Source organism: Cricetulus griseus, chromosome 6 (assembly GCF_003668045.3).
Source record: "Cricetulus griseus strain 17A/GY chromosome 6, alternate assembly CriGri-PICRH-1.0, whole genome shotgun sequence".
Classification (NCBI taxonomy): domain Eukaryota; kingdom Metazoa; phylum Chordata; class Mammalia; order Rodentia; family Cricetidae; genus Cricetulus; species Cricetulus griseus.
The window spans coordinates 153,046,539-153,070,088 of NC_048599.1; the positions used below are offsets into that span (position 1 = coordinate 153,046,539).

Below are 23,550 nucleotides of genomic sequence, written 5' to 3' on the forward strand. Positions count from 1 at the left end.
TCTCTGGCTCTCAGGCTGCCTTATGAGCAGACCTCTTGAATGCCTGTCTAGGTCTTTCATGTGCCCTCAGTGAAGATCTGTGCCTCCATCTCTCCATTCCCCACCCCCCTTCCAAGATAGTTAGATGCTTCCTCCTCTTCCTCCCCCTTTTTCTCCTCCATCCCCATCTCTCTCTGCCCGGTTATATCCCACAAATACAAAAAATAAGGAAGAGAGTATGGGGACATTGGGGGAGATGGAGAGACCAGGACTGCCATCCCCAGAGTCACTTGTCTTCATTTCCAGGAGCCAACATGATGGTCACCACAAGAACCCTCTGGGGCTGGTTCCTGGGGCATCTCATCTTTGGGGTCACAGGTATCTGAGTGTGTGCCTGAGAGAGCATTGTCAGCCAGCATTCAGACATGACTCGGTGTCTTTCTGCTTCTGACTCTCCTGGGACAGTGTGATGTGACTGGTGACAGTGGGTGTGAGGTCATGCTTGTAAAGGTGGTGGGTCGTGAGAATGAGTGACAGTTTGTGCCACTAAGGGAAAAATGGGATCTGTGCCTAGTTTTGGGTGACTCGATGGTTTTCTTTCTTTCTCTCTTTCTTTCTTTCTTTCTTTCTTTCTAACAGAAGGGAGCCTATCTCTGTCTCCTGTGTGCTGAGGATGATATCTGGCGCATTGCTTTATTTTAGAGGCTTACATGGTCTAGGCTGGCCTTAAGTTCACTAAATCTAAGAACAGCCTTGAACTTCTGATTCTCCTGCCTCCACCTCCCTAGTGCTGGGCTCACAGGTGTGCACCACCATGCCCATTTTACGTGGTGCTGGAATCAAACCCAAGGCTTTGTGTACGCTAAGTGAGCACTCTGCCATCTGTGCCCCACCCCAATCCCCTGGAATAATGATGTCTGGGTAAATAGGCTGTGGCTGGATATGGCTGTGGTGAGGCTGGGTGGAGGCACATCTAGGCCACAAAGCTGAACAGCTCCTGGAGTGTCTCATCTGTCTCATCTGGGCCAGGTGGGTGAGGGGCTGTGTGTTCTGAAAGACTCCTGACATGGCTTTGTGCATGAGAGAGAAATGGTTCCTGGTCCTGAAGACTAGCCTGAGACTTCAAGCTGACCCACCCACCCTCCTGACAAATGACCCTGCATCCAGTGTGCTGATCGTGGCTCCCAGACCCAGTCCCAAGGAGACCCCTGAGCCTTAACTTCCCCCAAGGGACCTGCACCACCCTCTGAGCCCTAACCCCACCCCTCTGAGCCCTGACCTCACCCCCTCTAGCTCTGACTCACTCCAGGCACCACTTTCTTGGTGACTGGTAACTAGCCACTTCTCCTGTCTCCCAAATCGCCATCCAGCCCTGACTCTGCTAGCCGCTTCATGGTACCTCTCTGACTCCTGTTCTCAGACTCTGCCCTTTAAGAGCTTCTTCAGCCTGTCCCCGGCCATGCACATCCCTGAAGTAAGAACCTGGATTCTCCTCCCGACTCTGTCCCCAGAACTGCCTAGTTTACGTGGCGAACCTAACCCTTCTCAGGGAGGCGAAGACCTTGATCCCTAATTGACACTCTGTCCCAGTGAGCCCTGCCTTCACCCAATCCAGACTCTGGCCTGACCACCCACCTTCAAGCACTTTGCTTCCAGTTTCCAGGACTCCCTGTGAAGCCCTAGCCACACGTCTGCACTCAAACCCCTCCTGGTCCTGCTTCCTCCTTCTGACCCCAGCCCTGGCTCCACCCCTGAAGTCCTGACCAAGCCCCTGTACTAAATCTTACCCCCAGGAACCCTGAGGGTTCCTGTCCCCAGCAATGGCCAGACCCTAAAACCTGGTTCCATCACAAAACGTCTAACCAAGTCCTTACTCTGATATCCTACCCTTGGGAGCCCTAATCCTGCCTCTTGAACTGGTCCCCTGCCATGGCCTCCCCTTCGCTCAGACCCTGCTGGGAGGAACTCTAACCCAGGATTCACAGCTGGTTCCATCAAGAACCAGCCCCGGCCCCTCCCCGCCCCCACTGCCACCTCTGATCACATCCTTTCACCCTAACATCGCCCCCATAACTCTGAGCTCTCATCCAGACCGTGCTCACAAACTTTGACAGGGACAGGGTTCTGTCCCGTCCTAGAAGCCATGAATCGCCCCTACTCCACACCCCATACCTAAATCTAACTCCATCCCCAGGGTCCTTAGCCTCAAGTGCCAGCGGCCGCATCATACAAGGCCAAGACTGCCGTCCACACTCTCAACCCTGGCAGGCCGCACTGTTCTCAGAAGACAATTTTTTTTTCTGCTCTGGCGTTCTGGTGCATCCGCAGTGGGTGCTGTCAGCAGCGCACTGCTTACAGGAGTGAGTGGGGGTGGTGGGGTAGGATGCTGAGGGGAGGGGGTTCAATATCAGGCTCGGCCTGCAGAGGGCGCGCAAGGGACCACAGTGCTGACAGATGTGAGGGGAGCCCTACCTAGCTGGACCAGGACAAGTCTAGTGCGGAGGGAAAGACAAAGCGGGGGTCACTGTAGTTTTAGGGTGGAGGATGAGATGGGAGACGAGGTGCCACTGTATAGCTCACCTGCTGGGTGATCCTCAGTTCCTACACCGTGGGACTAGGCCTGCACAGCCTGGAAGGCTCCCAAGAGCCTGGCAGCCGGATGTTAGAGGCCCACCTCTCCATCCAGCACCCGGACTACAACGACCCTCCTTATGCCAACGATCTCATGCTCATCAAGCTGAACGAATCAGTGACGGAGTCTAACACCATCAGGCGAATCCCTGTGGCTTCCCAATGTCCCACCCCTGGGGATACCTGCCTAGTCTCTGGCTGGGGTCGACTAAAGAACGGTGAGCTGCTGGGAACATGACCGCCCTCCCCCAGAGGTTTCCCGACCAGCCAAATGCGGCTGACCCTCCTTTCTGTGTCTCAGGGAGACTGCCCAGCCTTCTGCAGTGTGTGAACCTCTCGGTGGTGTCAGAGGAGACTTGCCGGCTGTTGTATGACCCTGTGTATCACTTCAGCATGTTCTGCGCTGGAGGAGGACTGGACCAAAAGGACACATGCAATGTGAGACACAGGAAGGGTGCGACAGAGATGGGGCGGGAGATGCAGAAGGTACACCTCAGGTGCACTGAGATGGCTATGGGAAGTGGAGGAGCCAGGAGTGGTGGCCCACTCCTTTAATCCCGGCAGAGGCAAGTGATCTCTGTGAGTTCAAGGCCAGCTATTCACAGTGAGTCCCTGTCTCAAAAGGAGGGGGATGGAGGGAGTGGAGAGGAACAGGGAGGCAGAAACACAGAAGCCAGGCATAGTGACTCAAATCTACAAGCCTAAGCACTCAGGAAGCTGAGGAAGATCCAGCCTGGACAACTAAGTGAGAAGTTTCTCAAAGTAAGATGTGAGAACAATACTAGGAATATAGACCCGTGCAAATCACCTGCCTAAATCCCCCAGTGAGGTGCTGGGGGCGCGGCTCAGTGGTGGAGCACGCGGCAAAGATACTGGATTCTGATTCCAGTACTACAACAGAAAGAGTAAAATGAAGAGGACATAGACATATACAGAACACAGAGACATAGAGGCAGATAACCAAGCCCTGAAAGAGACAGACAAATAGACAGGACCGCAGCAAGCCCCAGGGAAGCAGGCAGTTGTGTGAACACAAGACTCCTGTTCAAGTGACCTCTGGGCTCTGGCAAGGGCATACGGCTGCCTTCCTCCTATTCCTGTGTACCACGAGCATCCTTATGAGGATGCTCTGGGACCTCATGTGTTATCTTCAGCTCACGCTCTTCTGGAGAAGTGGTTATGTCTGAAAACCCTTGTGTACCAGGAAGGCATGCATAGACTGTTATATACTGTATGAACTTATTTACATGTGGTTCTAGGACCAGTACAACTAGCCAATGGTGCCTAGGTGCTAGGACGAGAGGAGAAGAAAGTGTGCTGCTTAGTTTTAACTTTAGTTTTGTCTGTCTTGGCCAGCCAGAAGGAGACATCGGATCCCCCAAGCTAGAGTAACAGATGGTTATATGCACACTGTTGTGGGTGCTGGGAGCCCAGCTTGGGTCTCTCTCTCCTCTCTCCTCTCTCTCTCTCTCTCTCTCTCTCTCTCTCTCTCACTCTCTCTCTCTCTCTCTTTCTCTCTTTCTCTCTTTCTCTCTTTCAGGGGGACTCTGGGGGTCCCATAGTATGCAACAGATCCCTGCAAGGGCTCGTGTCTATGGGACAAGGAGAGTGTGGGCAGCCTGGCATACCAAGTGTCTACACCAATCTCTGCAAGTTCACTAACTGGATCCAGACTACCATTCAGACCAGCTATGGACTCCCCACACCGCACACTTGAAGCCTGCTGAGAGAGCCAGAAACTCAGGACTGCTCCCAGCCCTCTTCCCTCAGATCCACCCACAAGTTCAGACCCCAGCCTCCTCCCTCAGACTCAGGAGTCCAGGCCACAACCTCCTTCCTCAGACACAGGAGTTCAGGCTCCAGCCTCCTCCCTCAGACTCAGGAGTCCAGACCACAACCTTCACCCTTAGACACAGGAGTTCAGGCTCCAGCCTCCTCCCTCAGACTCAGGAGTCCAGGCCACAACCTCCTCCCTCAGACTTTGGAGTCTAGGCCCAACCTCCTCCTCAGACTCTGGAGTCCAAGCCACACCTCCTCCTCAGACTCAGGAGTCCAGGCCACAACCTCCTCCCTCAGACTTTGGAGTCTAGGCCCAACCTCCTCCTCAGACTCTGGAGTCCAAGCCACACCTCCTCCTCAGCCTTTGGAGTCCAAGCCACACCTCATCCCTCAGACTCAGGAGTCTAGGCTCCAGCCTCCTCCCTCAGACACAGGAACGGAACCCACCTGCGCTTTTCTTTGTGTTCAGTGTCCTCTAGTAGCCCAGTGTTGACCCAGTCTTGCCACGGTTAGTCTTGCCCCTCCCCAAACACCTTCTGTCTCCTCAGGGATCCACAAATAAAAGGCCTCTTGGTTCTGTTTGAAGTATCCTCCTTGTCTCCCTTTCCACCCATGGGATAATTCAGCACATGGTTTTTCCTCTTTGTGTCTTGGTTTCCCAAACATGCGATGGGAGCAGAGACAGGAAGACACTGGGCTCTTGTGTAGCAGCCTGTCAGTGATGTTAAGAGACACCAATTCTCTGGATGCCCTCTCATTTCCAAAAATGAGGTTTCCAGTTTTACAACCTCTGTTGTGATTGGTCTACTTTTGTTTTTTGTCTTTGATTTTAAGATTTTTTTTTTATTTTTTATTTGTGTGTGTGTGTGTGTGTGTGTGTGTGTGTGTGTGTGTGTGTGTGTGTGTGTGTGAGTACAATGCCCATGGAGACCAGAAGAGGGCAGAAGATCACCTGGAGTTGGAGTTATAGGAGGTTATAAGCCACTGGACATGGTTTGTGGGAATCCAACCCCTATGTCTTAGTTAGGGGTTGACTGGCAGACAACAGGAAGTGAACTGAGTCCCCTACACTGGGTTTAGCCTGAGCATATGAAACCGCAAAGCCCATTCCCACAGTGACACACTTTCTCTGACAAGGCCACACCTACTGCAACAAGGCCATACCCCCTAATAGTGCCACTCCCTATGGACAAAGCATTTAAACACATGAGTCTATGGGGAGCACACTTACTCAAACCACCACTTAACACTCCCTGGCTCCCATAGGCTTGTAGCCGTAACATAATGCAAAATGCATTTAGCCCAACTTCAAAAGTCCCCATTGTCTTTCACAGTCTCAACAATATCTAAAAGTCCAAAGTTCAAAGTCCCTTCTGAGATTCATGCCATCTCTTAACTGTAATCCATATATTTCCAACATATAATGGCTCAGGATATGCATTACTATTCCAAAATGTAGAGAAGAGAGCATAGTGAGGAAATACTGGACCAAAGCAAGACCAAAAGCCATCTGGGCAAACTGCATCTCCATGTCTGATGTCAAAACACTTTTCAGATCACCGACTCCTTTCAGCTTTGCTGACTGCAACATACTTCTCTTTCTTGAGCTGGTTCCACTCCCTGTTAGCAGCTTTTCTTGGCAGGTATCCCACAGCTCTGGCATCTCCAACATCTCAAGGTTCTCAAAGCAATGCAAGCTTCAAATTCACATCTCCAAGCAATGGCCTCTCTGGGCCTCCATATAGGGACACCACTGACACATGCCTGGCCTCCATGTGGCTTTCCTTAGTCACAGAAGGAGATTCCATAACCCCTTTCTTATATCCTTGACTCTAAAGCCAGAACCATGTGGCTGAAGCTACCAAAATCGTGCTGCTTTCTGGGGCTGGAACAGCACTACATCTTCAACTACATCTTCACCAGCTTTCTGTTTTCCATGGTTTCCTTCACTGTCTAAACTTGGCTGTTCTGAAACTTGCTCTGTAGACCAGGCTGGCTTTGAACTCAGAAATCTGCCTGCCTCTGCCTCTGGAATGTTGGGATTAAAGGCTTGCACCACCATGCCTAGACCCTTTTCACAAGTTGGAAACTTAGCTGGATGGGATCTCGCCCTGAGGGCTCTACTCCCTTTATTCCATTTGTTAGTCTGATTATTTCTTTGAACACAGGATTTAGCTCCATTCCACTTCCTGGTGCCCTTTTCTCCTCAAATTGTACATTTTGTACCTTTCCTTGCTCGTCTTACTCCTTTTCCTTTTAGACCTTTGTAAGAGTGAACACTAATAACTATACAACAGAGTCTATCCTAGGCTATTTTGAGATCTCCTCTGCCATTGGAATTAATCCAAAACCTTCACTTTAGCCTCAGGTAAACTTTTCAGTCAAGGGAAAAAAGCAGCCACTTTCTTTACCAAAATATCACAAGACTAGTCTCTAGGCCACATACTAACATTCTTCTCTGAAACCTCTTGAGCCAGGATCTCACAGTTCAAATCACCCCAGCACCACTGTCTTCCATGCTCTCACTAGGATGGCCCATTAAGCCTTTAAGGCATTCAACTGCTTTACTAATCCAAATTCCATATCCCTCCAAACAAAAGCAAGGTCAGGCCCATCACAGCAATACCAACTTCTGTCTTAGTTAGGGTTTCTATTGCTGTGAAGTTGCCTAGACACCAAGGCGCATGGCAACTTTTACAAAGGAAAACATTTAATTGGGGCTGGCTTACAGTTTCAGAGGTTTGGTCCATTATTGCCATGATGAGAAGTATGTCAGCATGCAGGCAGACATAGTTCTAGAGAAGGAGCTGAGAGTTCTACATCTTGATCCACAGACAACAGGAAGTGAACTGAGTTCCACAATGGACACAGCTTGAGCATATGAAATCCTCAAAGCCCACTCTCACAGTGACATACTTCCTCTTGGCAGGCCACATCTCCTAATAGTTCCATTCCCTCTGGCCAAAAATGCAAACACACAAGTCTATGGGGGGCAGCTGTACCTAATCAAACCACCACACCCTATTTTCTGCAAGAATAACCAGTGTTCTCAACCACTAGCCATCTCTCCAGCCCGTTTTTGCCTTCTTTCCCACACTTTAAGAATGTTTCACTGTACCTGTCTCAGGACCTAGCTGCTGTAGCTGGAAGCTGATGGGAAAAATCTGAGATGCCTGCTTTAGACCCAGAGACAGAGAACGGGGCATACTCAGCATGCATAATAGGAGGAATTACTATTGAGCTCTTCATTGATAAATTATACTAGCAAGGATGTGCATATCTGTAATACAACCATACAGGAGGCTGAGGTAGGAAGATCAAGAGTTCAAGGCCAGCCCAAGTTACACACAGAGACCCAGTCTCAAAATAAACAAACAAACTGGATTTGTGGATAAACCCTTAAAGGAAGTATGGAAACCACTACCCCTTTTATTTGTTTATTTAATCTTGCTGTTCTTTATTTTGTTTTGTTTTGAAACAGGATCTTATGTAACCCAGGCTGGCCAGGAATTCATTATGTAGCCAAGGGTGATCTTAAATCCTGATCCTCATGCATGCACCTTCCAAGTGCTGGGATGACAGGTGTGCACCCAACTATCAAAAAATTTTATGTATCATTTAACAGATTCTCAGATACATAAAATACGGAGTAAGTTACTAAAGGTAGCATCAACAAGTTCCTTGTCACACAATATTTTTACAGTGACTCAGCTTAAATGATAGGACAGCCAAGATAGAAATCAGTAGGTATACAAATGATTCAAACAGTGTAATCAGCACACTTTGCTGCCTTAGCATCTGTGAAACAGTGCATCCTCTGTCCATAGAACATATAATCTCTCTCACACATGCCTACCCAGATGACTGACACTGCGGAATAAGACCAGCTCAAGTGTCAATTATACAAAGAGCAGGAATTTTAGAAGGGGCTTAAAAACTATACCAATTTAGAAAGCAATCTAGCAGATTCTTTTTGTAAGTGTGTGTGTGTGTGTGTGTGTGTGTGAGAGAGAGAGAGAGAGAGAGAGAGAGAGAGAGAGAGAGAGAGAGAGAGAGACATTGTGGGTACATGAGTGCCACAGCATGTAGGTGGAGGTCAGAAGACACCCTTGAGTGTTGGTCCTTGTCTTCTACCTTGAGACAGTCTCTTGTTTTCTGACAAATTCAGTAAGCCAGCTTCTGGGGATCTCTTATCTCTACTTCCTATCTCACCTCAGGAATGATGGATTACAGATACAGGCACTATTTTGTCTGGCTTTCCTTGGGTGCTGGGGATCCAAACTCAGATGTTCAATGGTTGCATAGCAAGTGATTTACCCACCAAGCCATCTCCCCAGCCCTCTAGCAGATTCTTACACATGTATCTGCCTGATGGTCAGCAGTCCCAACCTTAGTTGTTTATCTAAGATCCATGGAAAAAATCAATAACAGAAGCCTTGCTTAGGGATGAGGAAGGCAACTCCTCAGTACAGTACTTACCCAGCACATATGGAGCCCTGGATTCCATCCACAGCACTGCAGAAACTGAGTGTGGTAGTAATGCCTACAATTCCAGCATTTTGGAGGTAGAGGAGAGACTCAGATGTTAAAGTCAATTCTCAGTTACTTACCTAGTTTAAGGCCCATCTGGGCTGCATGAGATCCTGTCATCCCCTACCCCTCCCACACAAATGTTTTGCCTAGGAATCAGGTTGGAAATAAAGCAAGTGTCAACCAGTTAGTGAATGACATGGTGACCTGGAAGTGAAATGGATGGCACTCAGTGATTAAAAGAAACAGAATCGCTGATATAAGCAATGAAGTGGTTATGTCTGAAAACCCTTGTGTACCAGGAAGGCATGCATAGACTGTTATATACTGTATGAACTTATTTACATGTGGTTCTAGGACCAGTACAACTAGCCAATGGTGCCTAGGTGCTAGGACGAGAGGAGAAGAAAGTGTGCTGCTTAGTTTTAACTTTAGTTTTGTCTGTCTTGGCCAGCCAGAAGGAGACATCGGATCCCCCAAGCTAGAGTAACAGATGGTTATATGCACACTGTTGTGGGTGCTGGGAGCCCAGCTTGGGTCCTCTGCAAGAGCTGTACATGGTTCTCACTATTGAGCCATCTCTCCAACCAGAAAGAGTCTTAATGCACAATTATGTAAATCAAGTTTGCCTATGGGCATGTCTACAGGGAATGTATTGATTATTAATAGACATAGGAGGACCCAGCATACTGTAGGTGGCACCATTCTTTAGGTGGGGGTCCTGAACCAAAACATATAAGAAAGGAGTAAGCTGGCTGAGAGCAAGCAAGGGTATATGTATTCTTTGTTGTTCTTGACTACTGATGTGACGAGACTAGTGGCTTGAGTTCCTGCCTTGACTGCCCCAAAATGAAGGACTGTGACTTTGAATTGCCAGCCAAATAAAATCTCTTACCTTAAGTTGCTTATTCTCAGGGTATTTTATCACAACAATAAAGGTATCAAGATACACTGGGACGAGGCACAGGAAAACATGAAGAGCTGGTGAAAAAATTTGCAGTAGTGAGAGTTTCACCAACACAGGCATTTGCCAAGTCTTGTTACACTATTCATTTGAAATCCAAGCACTACACTGGGATTCCTCAACAAAAAATTATCCCTCAATTAAGGAAACCACACACAGTATTTACAGAAATGAACCAGATACCAAGATGCCCGACAAAGCAAATCTCAACAAAATCCACTTTGTAATAAACACAGCACATTGTCTGGCCTCAAAGAAATTACCCTAGGAGTCATGACAAAGTGATAACCAGAAAATCACCACATGTTCATGACTAGGGAAAAAAACACAGCTAAAGTAAGACACATAATGGAAATCAGAAATTATTTTTAAGTGAATAGTAAAGAAATGTGTGCTTACTTTAGATGCCTACCGCTGTGTTTAGAGAGAAATGCAAAGCCATCATCACACAATTAGAGAAGAAAAGGGTAAGAAGTAATTACTAAATCAATCATCTTTAGAAAAATTACAGCAGGGCTGGAGAGATGGCTCAGTGGTTAAGATCACTGACTGCTCTTCCAGAAGACCCTGGTTCAATTCCCTGTACCTGCATGGTAGCTCACAACTGTCTATAACTCCAGTTCCAGGGGATCCAACACCCTTACACAGATTTACATACAGGCAAGACAGCAATGCACAGAAGACATTTTAAAAAATCATTTTTAAAAAAGAAAAAGAATGACAGCAAATAAATCTTTTTTAAGAAGATGAAAAAGAAAAGAAATATTAAAGAAGCTGGAGAAATGGCTCACTGGTTAAGAGCACTGACTGCTCTTCCAGAAGACCAGGGTTCAATTCCCAGCACCCTCATGGTAGCTCGCAATGGTCTATCACCCCACTCCAGGGGATATGGTGCCCTCTTCTGGTCTCTGTGGGCACCTGCATTCACGTAAACACACATGTACACAAAGTAAACACATTAAACATAAAATAAATCTTTAAAAAAAATTCAGCCACAAAATTTCACATATTTTATAATTAGATTGCCTTGGAGTATCCAGAATGAGTAAACTCACAGAAACAGATGCTGGAGTTGGGAGGAAGGGAGGATAGGGAGTGACCACTCGTAGTGAGAGGCTTCTAAATTAAATTATAATGATGATTGCTGGTGCCTTGAGACTCATGTATAAAGTCGTGTGTGTGTGTGTGTGTGTGTGTGTGTGTGTGTGTGTGTGTGTGTGTGTGTGTGTGTGTGTGTGTTGTGTTTTATGTATGTGTGGGGGTGTGTAGAGACCACAGGAAGACATCTAGTGTCTCTTGAGACAGGGTCTCTTGCTGAACCAGGAGCCAGACTGGCAGCCAGTGAACCCAAGAGGTCCTCCTGTCTTTGTCCCCCACAATTCCAGGGTTACAGGCAACTACCACTGGCTTTTTACATGGGTGCTGGAGATTTGAACTTAGGTCCTTAATGCTTATGTAAGAAGGGCTCTTCCCCATTGAACCACTTCTCCAGCCCCCCATATAGGAGGGTTTGTCACATCTTGCCCTGAAGAAAAGATAAATGGCCTGCTCCTTCCCATGGGACAATGACAGACCTCAGTGAGTTGGCTGTCAATGTTCAACCCTAAGGAACAGGATGAAGCCCAGATTGGAAAGGGAAAGCCAGTGTGTCTTTATTAATGTTGTAAGGGTCAGTGGTCCATTTCATCATGTAGTATTTTCTCTGAATCAAGTTGTTCCCTCTTGGAGGGAGGAGATAGGGCTCATGAGACCCAGGAAGTAGATACAACTTACAAGTCTTGAAAAGTTCCTGCAACTTACAGGATTCACAAGAGTGCTCCCCCAAGTTATACAAGCAATAACAATTCAGGGATACAGCTTTTGTGAGTTGCCACCTCTGATGGAGACCAAGCTACCAAGATGCAGCTGCTGTCTTTCTTGGTCACCTTATCTATAACTGTTGTCTATGGCATAGCCTCTTTTCTGGAGTACATGGAGGCTCCTCATTAGGAACCATTCTTACCCATAATTTGATTTGTTACAATGAGCTGTATTAAAAGCAAGAATATATAAAAGGACAGCATTACCCTGTGTGTGCTCCTCAAGAAGGTGGGGCCTTCAGGGGAGTCAGCTGGAACCTGCTAGACTGGCTTTGACTTCTGGTGCCTTGACCTCATTGGCTAGCTCATACCCAGGTGTAAGCCCCTTTTTTTGTCAGCCCTAATGTTGCTGGTCATTTTCTTCTAACCTTGACATCTGTTCACATCAAATTGGCACTTGCCACAGTAGAAACAAAAGTCTAAGGGTCTGTCTCCAAAGTCAAGATACAGCCACAAATTCAAATTCTGGAGTCTAGGCTTCTCATGCCCCACATCAGACTGTGAGCCCCAAACTCTGAGCTTTAGAGTAGCCTGTGGGCCCCAGAAGCTTCACTTCCATTCTAACACTCCACACTGAGACAGACACTTGCAGATCAGAGCAGCTGCCTCCTGTTTGTATAAATTAAACTTTTGAAAGCCAGTCATGCAACTGGAGGCAGCAGGATCAGAAGTCCAAGGCCACTCTTGGTTATACAGCAAGAAGGGAGTGGGGAGGCAAAGTCAGGCAGAGTGGTGCATACCGTGGTCCCAGCATATGGGAAGTGCAGGTAGGAGGGTCATACATTCAAGGTCATCACCAGCTACCGGTGATTCTGAGGCTAGCCTGGGTTACATGAGACCCAGGAAAGAAAGTGAAAGGAAGCAGGGAGGGGAAGAGAGACAGCCAGCGAGTCACCTGTGCCCCTAATCCACCCTTTGGGAGCTGTTTTTGTGCCAGGACAGCAGGAGTGAGTAATTGTAGCAGAAGCTGTCTAGCCCACAAAACCTAAAATCATTACTTTCTGGACCTTAACTAAATGTTGGCCAAGCTGTGGTCTGGATCCCACCATCCTGATGATCTCAACCGCAGACCCTGGGGACCACAGTGGGCGAGACCAGGATGGGTGACTTCAGAATTGAGACCTCAGCTCTGTTGGCTTCAGACCACAGACTCCATGAGGGACCCCAAACATGGTCAGACAGGTAAATACACAGACCTGTGTGGAGAGAGACGGCATAGAATCCCCTAGAGATGTGGGGAGAGGGGGAGGGGAAGGAGGTGGAGGAAGGGAGGGGAGGAGGAGGAAGACAGGCAAGAGGGAACAGTAGGAAGAAAGGATGAAGAGGTGAGAGAGGAGAAGGAAAAGGAAGAGAGAAAAGGAGAAGGAGGAGAAGGAAAAGAAAGAGAAGGAGGAGGAGGAGGAGGAAGAAGAAGAAGAAAAATAGTCTCCTCTGCCTGACAGACATACCCCAACAGTGTCTTGGCAAGGAGACCCAGACTAAAGGACATGTCACAATGGCCCATGCTTGAAAACCTTAACTCTTTCCACAAATCTATGTCAAGTACCTATTATGCAAGCAGCAGGGTTCTGGGGGCTTCAGATAAGCCAGCGGAAAACACTGTCCCTCATCTTTACCATGGTGAGAGACACTCCAAAGTGAAAGACAAAAGTAGTAAGTTAGCTGTCTGATAAGCGGGAGGTGGATGTGTTAGTGTCACTTGTTACTGTCAATCCCTGCACGAAGTTAAAGAACAAAGGAGGTCAGGAGTGTCCCCCAAAAGACACATGTCCTATAAACTGACTTAAATTGGTTCATCCAAACAACAAAATCCTACTCCGCATAAAAGGGAATGAGCAGCTGATATGGTGGCACCTGTAATCCCAGAACTGCAGGGTCTCAAGACAAGAGAAGCAGGGATCCAAGGCCATCTTCACCGACACAGCAAGTCTGAGACCACCAGCCTGGGCTGTACAAGACCCTGCCTTGGGAAACAAACAGAAATCAACAGAGCCGGATGTGGTGGACAGCTCTAAAATCCCAGAACTGGGGAGACTGAGGTAGGAGGATTTCAAATTTGAGGTCAGCTGGGGTTATAGAGTCTGTCTCTGATCAAAAGCTGATAAAAACTGATTTAAAGAAAAAAAAAAAAAAACAAGCCAGGAGTTTCTGGTAATTTAACTAATCTGAAAGGAGGAACAAAAGAATTGGAGGATGATGGGAAATTCTAGATTGTGATGACAGCAGAGGCTGGAGAGACAGCTCAGTTCGTAGAGGGTGTGGTGGCCACCTGTAAGTCCAGCCTCAGAAGATGGAGGCAGGGTGTCCCCAGGGCCAGCTGGCTAGTGAGAGCAGCACCAGCAGGAGGTCTGCTGGCTTGAGACACAAGGTGGAAGAACAATTGAAAAGGGCTGGAACATCAATCTTGAGCCCCTATACATACCCATACATGTGTGAACACACACACACACACACACACACACACACACACACACACACTGAAAACCTGAATTTATCCTATGATCTCAGTGTGCACCATGCCCAAGACTATACATATCAAAATTTTCAGGACAGGGAGGTTCCCCAAAACTGAATTTCACCTAACGTAACTTATTTCTTAATTTAAAAAATGATTTATTTCATTTTTAATTATGTGTGTGAACATGGACTTGTGAATGTAAGTGCTTGTGTACACAAAGGCCAGCAGAAGAACTGGAGCCTGGAGCTAGGCTAAAGGCAGTTGTGAACTGCCCAGTGTGAGTGCTGGGGACCAAACTCAAGTCCTTTGTAGGAGCAGCAAGTGCTCTTAACTGCTGAGCCATCTCTCCAGTCCCCTCTGGCCAGCATTTTACATGGGCCCTGGGGATCAAACACAGGTCATCATGCTTACACAGCAAGCACTTTATTGACTGGGCCAGCTCCCCAGGCCCTCAGGGAGGTTTTCATGACACATGTCCTAGCTGTGTGGTTTTAGATATGTTAATCTGTCTCTCTGTGCTTCTGTTTTCCTCAGTGAAATGGGAGTATTAATAAGACCTGCCAGATGTGGTTGTTATTAAAACGTGTCAGTGATGACCAAATACTCTGCTCAGGCAGAGGCAGAGCCCTGAACGCATACACATGTTCATGAACACACACCTTTGGTCATGTCTGTCACTAACTCACCCCAAGGCTTCATCGTGACTCACATCTCTGGTCCTAGTTCATACCCTCTCCCAATCTGTCTTGTTGTCTCTGGCTGTCCCTCTGGCTCCCTGGCGGTCCATGTCTCCACCCCCACCCCACCCCCCACTCTCACTGCCACCACCACTTCTCTTCATCAGAGGTGTGAGTCTCTTTGCCTCTCAGAGGTACAATGTAGACCATCTCGGATAGTTCCAATTGTCTCAACTTGGAGGGAAATGCTGGCATCTAGTGGACAGACCCAGAACTGCTCCAAGACACTCTATAAAGTGCCGTGGTGGGAGCTGCCAGCTAGAGATGAAGCCCTTTAAATGGTGACTTCAAGGTCACAATGGGAAGTGTGGGGTGGATGTCATCCTTGCAGCTGGTCCTGACTGGAAGGACAAAGTGGCCCAGGGTGACCAGGTCAACATTAGAAATCATGACAAACCTGGAGTCTGGCTGCAAGGGTGCTGTCCTAGCTACAGAAACTCCCTCTCTCCCTCCTTCTCCTCCCTCTGTCTTTCAGTCTCTCCTTTGTCTCTCTCTTCCTGTCCTCTTCCCTCATCTCCCCATGTTTTGTGTCTCTCTGTCCCTATTCCTCTTTCCACCTCTGTCTGTCTTGCCTACCTCGCCTTGTCTCTGGGTATTTTCTCTGCATCTCTTAATCTCTTCTCTCTCTCCTGTCTCCCATCTCCCTCGTGTGTGTGTGTGTGTGTGTGTGTGTGTGTGTGTGTGTGTGTGTGTGTGTGTGTTGTGTGTGTGTGTCTGTGTGTGTCTGTATGTGTGTGTCTGTGTGTGTCTGTGTGTGTCTGTGTGTGTCTGTGTGTGTCTGTGTGTGTGTGTGTCTGTGTGTGTGTCTGTGTGTCTTTGTATCTGTGTGTGTGTATCTGTGTCTGTGTGTATCTATGTGTCTGTGTATGTTGTGTGTGTGTGTTGGTATGTATGTGTTGGTGTGTGTGTGTGTGTGTGTGTGTGTGTGTGTGTGTGTGTGTATGTGTGTGTCTCCATGTTTCTGTGTGTCTATGTGTATGTGTGTGTCTGTATGTATGTATCTGTGTATCTATATGCGTGTGTTTGTGGGTGGGTGGGTGTCTGTGTCTATGTGTGTGTGACCATGCCCAGAACAGAAAGTCAGACTCCCCCAGAACTGGAGTTACTGGTGGTTGTGAGCCACCTAATGTGGCTGGAAACTGACCTTGGTTCCTCTGGAAGGCCAGCAAGCACTCTTCACCACCAAGCCATTTCTCCAGCCCATTTCTTTCTCCTTCTAAAAGCGCTTACTATCCCTTGAAGGCCCCATCTGCACAGACTCATGTTACCCTCCTCTGCTTCCAAAGAACACAGTTTCAAAATCAGCCTTGGGGGCTGAGGCTTGTGTGGGGGGGTTGGGTAACGGTTCAATGCACCTAGCATTGAGTCGTGTGTAAATTGAGATGACCTGGTGAGGCCCTTGGGGCAGCTGTTTGGCACCTAGGCTCATCAGAGTTGAGTGAGCTAGCTGCTTTTTCTGGCCATCATCATCACCACCCAGCATCTGCAGAACCAGATCACTTCAGGCCAGAGGATAAACGTTGACCTCAAGTGTGTCTGCCTCAGGATCCATCAGTGCCAAGCTAGTGTCTCTGACCTTGTGTCCTTTGTTACATGGACACACTCCAACATCCTCCTGAGTCTAGCTGTCTCTCTGCTGCCTATGGAATCCACAGGCAACTGGATCACTGAAGAGTCTTTGTCCCCTCTGGGCAACTTACAGCCAGCTACAGCACTGAAGGGGTTGAACCCCCAGCCAATATTTTACCTCTTGAGTAGCTTCATGGAGGCTATTCAAGGGGAGGCTTTGGAGAGTATTAAAGGTGTTGTTAGGGTTAGAGCCTGGACTAGGACAGCTCTAACAAGCTCAGCAGCTCAAATCGATTAGACCCACAGAGAATAGAGGAAAAACGGAGAGGACATTTATTCACTGTGCCACATTAGGAAGAAAAACAATGAGGTCCAGAGACATCTCGGCCCTAAGTTCCCCTTTGGGTTAAATTTCAATAAAAGTCAGTGACAAGCACAGCTGAGCAGTACTGTTCAAGCTGTGGCCCTCCTATCATCCTCAGCTGCAGTCTCTCCTGCCAGGCGCCATGACAAGCTCAGAATGGTCTGAAATCTCTTTCCAGGAGGTCCCACCCCCACCCAATCTAGTACCAGACTTCAGTCTTGCCTTCTCCTAGCACACAGCTCCCAGTGAGACTCCAATCCCTTTTAGTCTATTGTCCCCATAGTCTGATGGCCAGGGCACATGCGTCTCTCTCTCCCGCACCTTCTACAAAAGAGAGTTCGTGGCTCTCTCTTCTGAGAGTCTCCTTTGGGTGAGCACAGCTACTCTGATCTAAGATAGATAGGTCAAGTCCAACCCGAAGGAAAGAACTACACACTGCTGGGCCAGGAGCTATGCAGGACCCACAGTTGTGTGTCTCCCCTCTGGGCCAGCCTTGCCCCACCCTGAAGAGGAACTGCTAACAAAGACAAGGCCAGCAAAGCACAGTGGCCCCAGTGAACATTCCAAGGTGAGGTGGGTGCCTGCCTGTGGGTGTATAGTTTTACCACTTGTCTCCTTGACACTCCTCCATGACATGCCTCTAGCTCTAGCCTTGGGTTTGTCTTAAAGTCTCACAGGGGCTGGAGACTCACCCAGACTCCTTACTTCTTGGAGCTGCTGTGTCTCAGGACTTACTGTGTGTGTATCCATATAATAAATAAGTCCTTAATGAAAAATATTTTAAACAAGAGCATATGAGTTATTTATTCAAATGCATATGGATATATATAATTGCTGAAATAATATCTAATGATAATATCTAAAATAATATTTTAAATCAGACATATTCACAGAACTAGATAAAGACAGTCAAGGGTCCACACATGGGACATCTATCACACACACAAACACACACACACTCACATGCACACACACACATGCACACACCCATTCACACACAGACACACACAAGCACACACAATACACACAACACTCGCACACACACACAGAGGCACACATACACACACACACACACACACACACACACACACACACACACAGGCATGCACACACAGAGGCACAAACACATGCACACATGCACACACGTGTGAGCACAAACACACACAGGCATACACACATACACACATGTGCACGCACACACATACACAAACACACAAACACACACACACACACACACACACACACACACACACACACATAGACACAGAACACAGGGTGAAAAGACTGAAAGAATCAGAGGTCAAGAAGGACCAGAGAAAAACTGTGTTTTCAGAACATGGTGGGACCACTACCCTTATGAACTGACAGAAGCGGTGGGTGCCTGCCCAAGACCTGCACAAGACCAAGCCAATCAAAATTCAAGAAGTCAGAAGAGGTTCACAAGACCCCTCCCTCTGGCAGAGGAAAGTTAGTTCTCTTTATAGGTGTAACCTGGCAGGTTGACCGCTATGCAGTAGGTGGCGCCATGCCCATGAGCAGCATAAATTGGACTCAGGATATTTTAAAAGGAGGAGAAGATGAAGACACAACCTTGGGAGTGGATCTGGGAAGAGTTGAGGGGCAAATGTTAGCGTGAATGTGTTCAAAATATATTGTGTGCATGTATGAAATTCACAAAGAATTTATGAAAATATTTTACATAATAAAAGAGGAATGTTGGGCTTATAAATCATGTCTTCTCCAGAGTGGCCTTGTTTAATTTCCAGATGCCAGACATACTGTGTGTCCCAGGTGTGTTTTGTTTAACATCAGGAATAGTAAGCACAGTGGATCCCTGAAGAGGAGCCCTGAGTGCCATTCAAAGAGGAAGGAACATGCTTCCATCAGGGACGAAGCAGTCTCGGGACTCAGAACTCTCTGGCCCCACACTCACATCTGCAGAATCGCCTCCCTTGTCCTAATGCTCCTTCTTAAGGACAGACACTGTTGCTCATAGATGCCTACCCAGCATCCCCCATCGGGAAACAGGAGTCTCCATGACCCAGTCCCCAGCTCCTCAAAGTCCATCTTCACATAAAGGATTGGGGTTCACTGACCTCCCCTGTGCTCTCCACAGGCCACCACATCCTCTCAGGCCAAAAGCATCCTGTCAAAAACCCAGTGTCCCTCCTCAGCACATCACTCAGACCCAGATTTTGGATTTGGTTGGATTTATTTATTTATTTGATTTTTTAAATTTTTTTGGTTGGATTTTAAATCGCATTAATGTGTCACAGAAGAGAATCAGAACAATTCTAGACACCTAGAATTCTCTGGACACCTCCTTGCTTAACTCCCCCCAACTGCACCGCACCCTAGTCCATTCTCTCCAATCCCCACCCTCTGTCCTCAACCAACTCAGTATCTGAAGTGGTCAGAGGAACCCAAACACCAGCACATCCTGATGCTCAAATGGACCCCATGGTTGTCACCACGGGTCCCTCTCAACTAGGACCACAGAAGAGTCCCCATCTGCCCTCCCCTCCCCTCCCCTCCTGCACACACAATGCTGCTATGTGCCAGGGGCCCAACATACCTGAGAGATCTGGAAGGCCAGTGAGAGTGGATGATGCCGCTGAAGGCAGGCTCTTCCTGCTCCCACCCAAAAGCCATGGAGACTCCAGCCCTGTGAAAGCCTGGCCTCCCTCAGGCCCCTTCCACCAGGTTCCCCTGGGTCATGGGCTGCTTATCTGACCCAGGCTCCAAGTGGCATAACATAAGCTGTCCCTGGAAATGGGTCAAGGGAGCTCACTGGCCCGGGGAATGGGTGAGGGTACCCACAGGAACACGATGGCATGGCAGTGGCTGTACACCTCACAGTCTGGTTTCTTGGTGAGGTGGGGTGAGCCCCCAAACCCCAGGGCTTCACACATGGTTCATGGTACTATCTCTGGAGCACCCTGTGGAGGATGGGAGGAGGGAGAAACCATAGAACCTGCTTCCCCATCTCTGGGAATCCCAACTCTTCCCTGAGAGCCTGGACCAACTGTTCCTGCCTGTCAGGGTCGTGGGGCTCCCAGTAACACACAACTGGAATGAGGCCCCTTGGGTTCCGGTTCTTTCTTTCAAGGATGCAGGAATCCTGGACACCTTGCAGCAGTCCCATCTCAGTATTGAAGAGCTGGTGTCTCTCCAGGGTGCTGCCCATCTCAGGGGCTGGACCCACACCCTCCTCACCCAGAGCTGGACCTCAGCCTTGGCCTCTTTCAGATTCCAGCCTCCAGCCCTTCCAGTCCCACCCAGGGCCCTCAACTCAGCCAAGCCCCACAGAGTCTAACTCTGCCTTTCTTCTGGACTGACAGCAGGCTGTGTAGACACTCTCAGGATCTGGACCTGCAGTCTTGGTTACCAAGGAGATGGGAAGTGTAGCTGTCAGAGTGTTTCATGACACACTGTTGAGGCACCCTGAGGATGAGGGAGGCCTGAGCAAAGTGTTGGGGAGACAGGAGTATGCTGTGTCTCTTCCAGCCAGGCCATCACTCCTGCTCCTTCCCAGGCTGCCCTTCAAGGATGTTTGTCTAGCAGGCAGCCTTATGAGATGGCATCTTCTGAGATCAGCTTTGCTTGCTGTCCTAGTAATAAATGCACTGTTCCTCTAGCAACCAACTTCTTTACTGCTTAGGACAATAAACATAAAGTCTGTGGTGGGGGATTTGTTTCCAGCTTAGGCTAATAAAGATAGCAAGTCCACAGAAACAAAGACTGGGTGTTTCTCCACAGGGTTCCTTATGTACTTAGGAGTTTTGTTTTTATTATATTGTGTGTGTGTTTAAATTTTTATTTTTGCAGTGGTAGGGATTGAATGTAGGAGTTTCCATGTGGTATGGAAGCACTCTTCCACCGAACCACACTTCCAGTCCCTCACTGGGGAATTCTAGGTGGGTGCTTTACTTCTTGTTGGGGAATAGTAAACAGATGTCCTTACACTGCTGTTCTTGTCACCATGTCCCAAAGCTTCTTTGATCAAGCTTCCCTGCCTGTGGGCCCTTCCACAGTCTGGTCTCAGACCACAGGCTCCATCCAGTGTGATCCAGTATCAATAGAACCAGAAGACATGGTTCTCTCAGCCACAGTCCTTCAGGGAGACGGTGTCCAGGCTACAGACTTAGACATGAGGCTCATCATGTCAGACTCAGCTCCCAGCGCACCCTGTCCCTCCATATCTGCCACCATGTGGTTCCTGCTGTCTGTGAAAAATATGGTGAGAAGTTGAGGGATACACGGAAAGGGAAGGGGACCAGACTCCTCCCCTGTAAGTCCTTCCTCTCAGTCCAGCATCTCAGCCTCGCCTTCCAGCCCACAGCCTGCTGAGGACCAGGGACTGGGCTTCTTGTTTCTTGCTGTGCCACCCTGACACCCCACCTCTGCCCCCTCCATGCTGCACAGACCTCCCATTCCTTGTTTTCTGAACCAACCCCAAAGCCCTGGAACTTCTCTCTCAGTCCATTCCCTACCTCCAACCACTTTACCTTAGGGGCGGATTGTGGTCCATCTCTGTCTATCACTGTGAGATTCAGAATCCTCCACCCGAGGCCACCAGTCTGCCTTGAAGCCCCTTAGCCCAACCAAGATATTACTGCCATTCTCATCCAGACATCGCTGTCACCCTGTGCCCTCAACCTTGACTTCTGTCGCCCAGTTCTGTTGCTGGGAACACATGATACATCCTGTTTTATCACATAGGTAAGAGATCTAGTCAGAGACCAAAAATAGCCCCCCATCCCCTGCAATCTGGAATTGGGGTTCTGGAATTTTCTCCTTATTCTGACTCCACCTGAACTTTCATCAGTGGGGCAGGGATGGTCAAAGCCTGGGATCTTGCCTGGGTCTACATCCTTTCAACTTTGCAGTCTAGTCTGCCCCTGCTTCCCACCCTGCTCTCTCAACCCAGCAAGCAGGCACCACCCGTGGGCACCCATCTCCATTTCAGGAACTCCGTCCCTGAGAAGCCACAGCTTCCACCCTCACCCATCCCATGCCCCCCCCCGTTCACCCCAAATTCCCTGGAGCCCAAATCCAGACACTGACTTCATCTGCTGCCCCCAGTCTGCTATCTGAAGTCAGCTTGGTGCTCAAAGCACTATGTCTCTCTAATCAGGGCATCTACCACTCACACACCGGGAGGTACTCCTAAATTCCAGCACCCCTTAACCCAGACCGCATGCTCTCAGTCCTGGTCCTCTGCCCATATCCTTACCCATCCATGGGCAGCAGGTGGCTGTGTATCATTGAGATGCAGCTGGGGGGGTGTCCTGATGCACCCCCAGTGGGTGCTCATAGCTACCCACTGAATCGGCTGGTAGGATGGACTAGGATGTGGCTTGTGGCCAGAGTCTGGAGTGGTAGAGACCCTGGGACCCATCTTCCAAACACATTAGTAGGAGAAGGGCATGGAGAGGGGGAGCTTCTATTCTTCAAGGAAGAACATTCCACCTTCCTGGTGGGATGACCTTGTGGGAGGTAGGGGTCTGAGGGATGAAGGATGGGGAGGGATGTCCAGGAGGCCTGTGGGAGGCAGAGCTGGTGCTGGCCACAACCACTCCATGACCACCTGGTTCTCTCCCCATGTCTCCCCATGTTCATGTCTCAGTGTCCCTGGGCATCCTGTTCTCTATGTGACTATGTGTCTGGGTTTTGGTCTCTCCTCTTCCCTTTCTCCATGTATGTGTGTCTCCCTTCCTCTGGGTGTCTTTCTGTCACTATGTGTCTCCCTCTCCAGATCTCTAGCCAACCTTCTCAGGGTCTGGGTCTCATTCTCCCTCCTCCATTACTTGTGGCCACACTGAAGAATAGGCTTAAGTGGAACTTAGCAGACCGGAAGTGGTGTCCCCTGTGTGCATGTGTGAGAGAAGTCCTCAGCTTCCCACTCTGGGGACACAGAAAGAGGCTGGGTTGAACTGGATCTGAGTGAGGGCACTCAGTGAGAACAGTGAGAACAGAGTGTGGGCAGGGTGCTGTGGCCACACCCACCGGCCAGGGAAGCTCAGACCAGCCCCAGTGCATCTGAGTGGCTCTCAGGTCCTCTCCCTCTCTGTCCTCTCTCATTCTCTTTACTTCTTGCCTCCCTTGCCCACTGTGTCTGTTTTTCTCTGCCTTCCGTCCGTCCCCAGTCACTTCTCTCTCTTCTCATCCCATGTCCTTGCTGTGCTCTCCCGTGTTGCTCTTCTCTTCCCCTTTCCTCCTTGCCCTTTGTAGCTCTCTTGTTTTAATCATGTGTGTGTGGTGTATGTGTGTGTGCTGTTGCTGTGTGTGTGTGAGTGTGTGTGTGCGTGTGGAGGCCAAAGGCTGCTGTCAGCTGTCTCCCTGTCTTGCACTCCAGCTTATGTTTTTTAACCTTTTTTATCACATTTATTTGTTTTGTATGTGTGAGTGTGCATATGTGTGAGTTTGCATGTAATTGCACACAATTGGGGGGGGGGTCAAAAGACAGCCTGAGTAGTCAGTTCCCTCCCTCCACCGTGTGGGTCCTGGGATTGAACTCAGGTCACATGGCTTGACTGTAAGTGTCGCTACACACTGAGCTGTCTCACTGGCCTCATCTTTTTTTAAGCCACTTTAATAAAAAATTGTGTGTGTGTGTGTGTGTGTGTGTGTGTGTGTGTGTGAATGTTTGGCCTTTATATCTATCTGTCTGTGCACTA

General features: G+C 48.7%; 1 protein-coding gene across 1 annotated transcript; it reads left to right on the forward strand.

Moving 5' to 3' along the window:
• Nucleotides 1-293: 293 nt before the first annotated feature.
• Nucleotides 294-4,327, forward strand: Klk4 (kallikrein related peptidase 4). The gene is made up of 5 exons (XM_027420523.1): nucleotides 294-357; nucleotides 2,174-2,339; nucleotides 2,578-2,828; nucleotides 2,912-3,048; nucleotides 4,151-4,327. The coding sequence occupies exons 1-5, from the start codon at nucleotides 294-296 to the stop codon at nucleotides 4,325-4,327; spliced, it is 795 nt and encodes a 264-aa protein (XP_027276324.1).
• The last annotated feature ends 19,223 nt before the right edge of the window (nucleotides 4,328-23,550 follow it).

What these genes read in the sequence shown, in the direction of transcription:
- Klk4 (XM_027420523.1), top strand. Translation starts at nt 294, where the DNA reads ATGATGGTCACCACAAGAACCCTCTGGGGCTGGTTCCTGGGGCATCTC. An exon ending in TCTCATCTTTGGGGTCACAG is followed by an intron (nt 358 to 2,173) that starts GTATCTGAGTGT and finishes CTCCATCCCCAG; the next exon opens with GGTCCTTAGCCTCAAGTGCC. An exon ending in ACCAAAAGGACACATGCAAT is followed by an intron (nt 3,049 to 4,150) that starts GTGAGACACAGG and finishes TCTCTCTTTCAG; the next exon opens with GGGGACTCTGGGGGTCCCAT.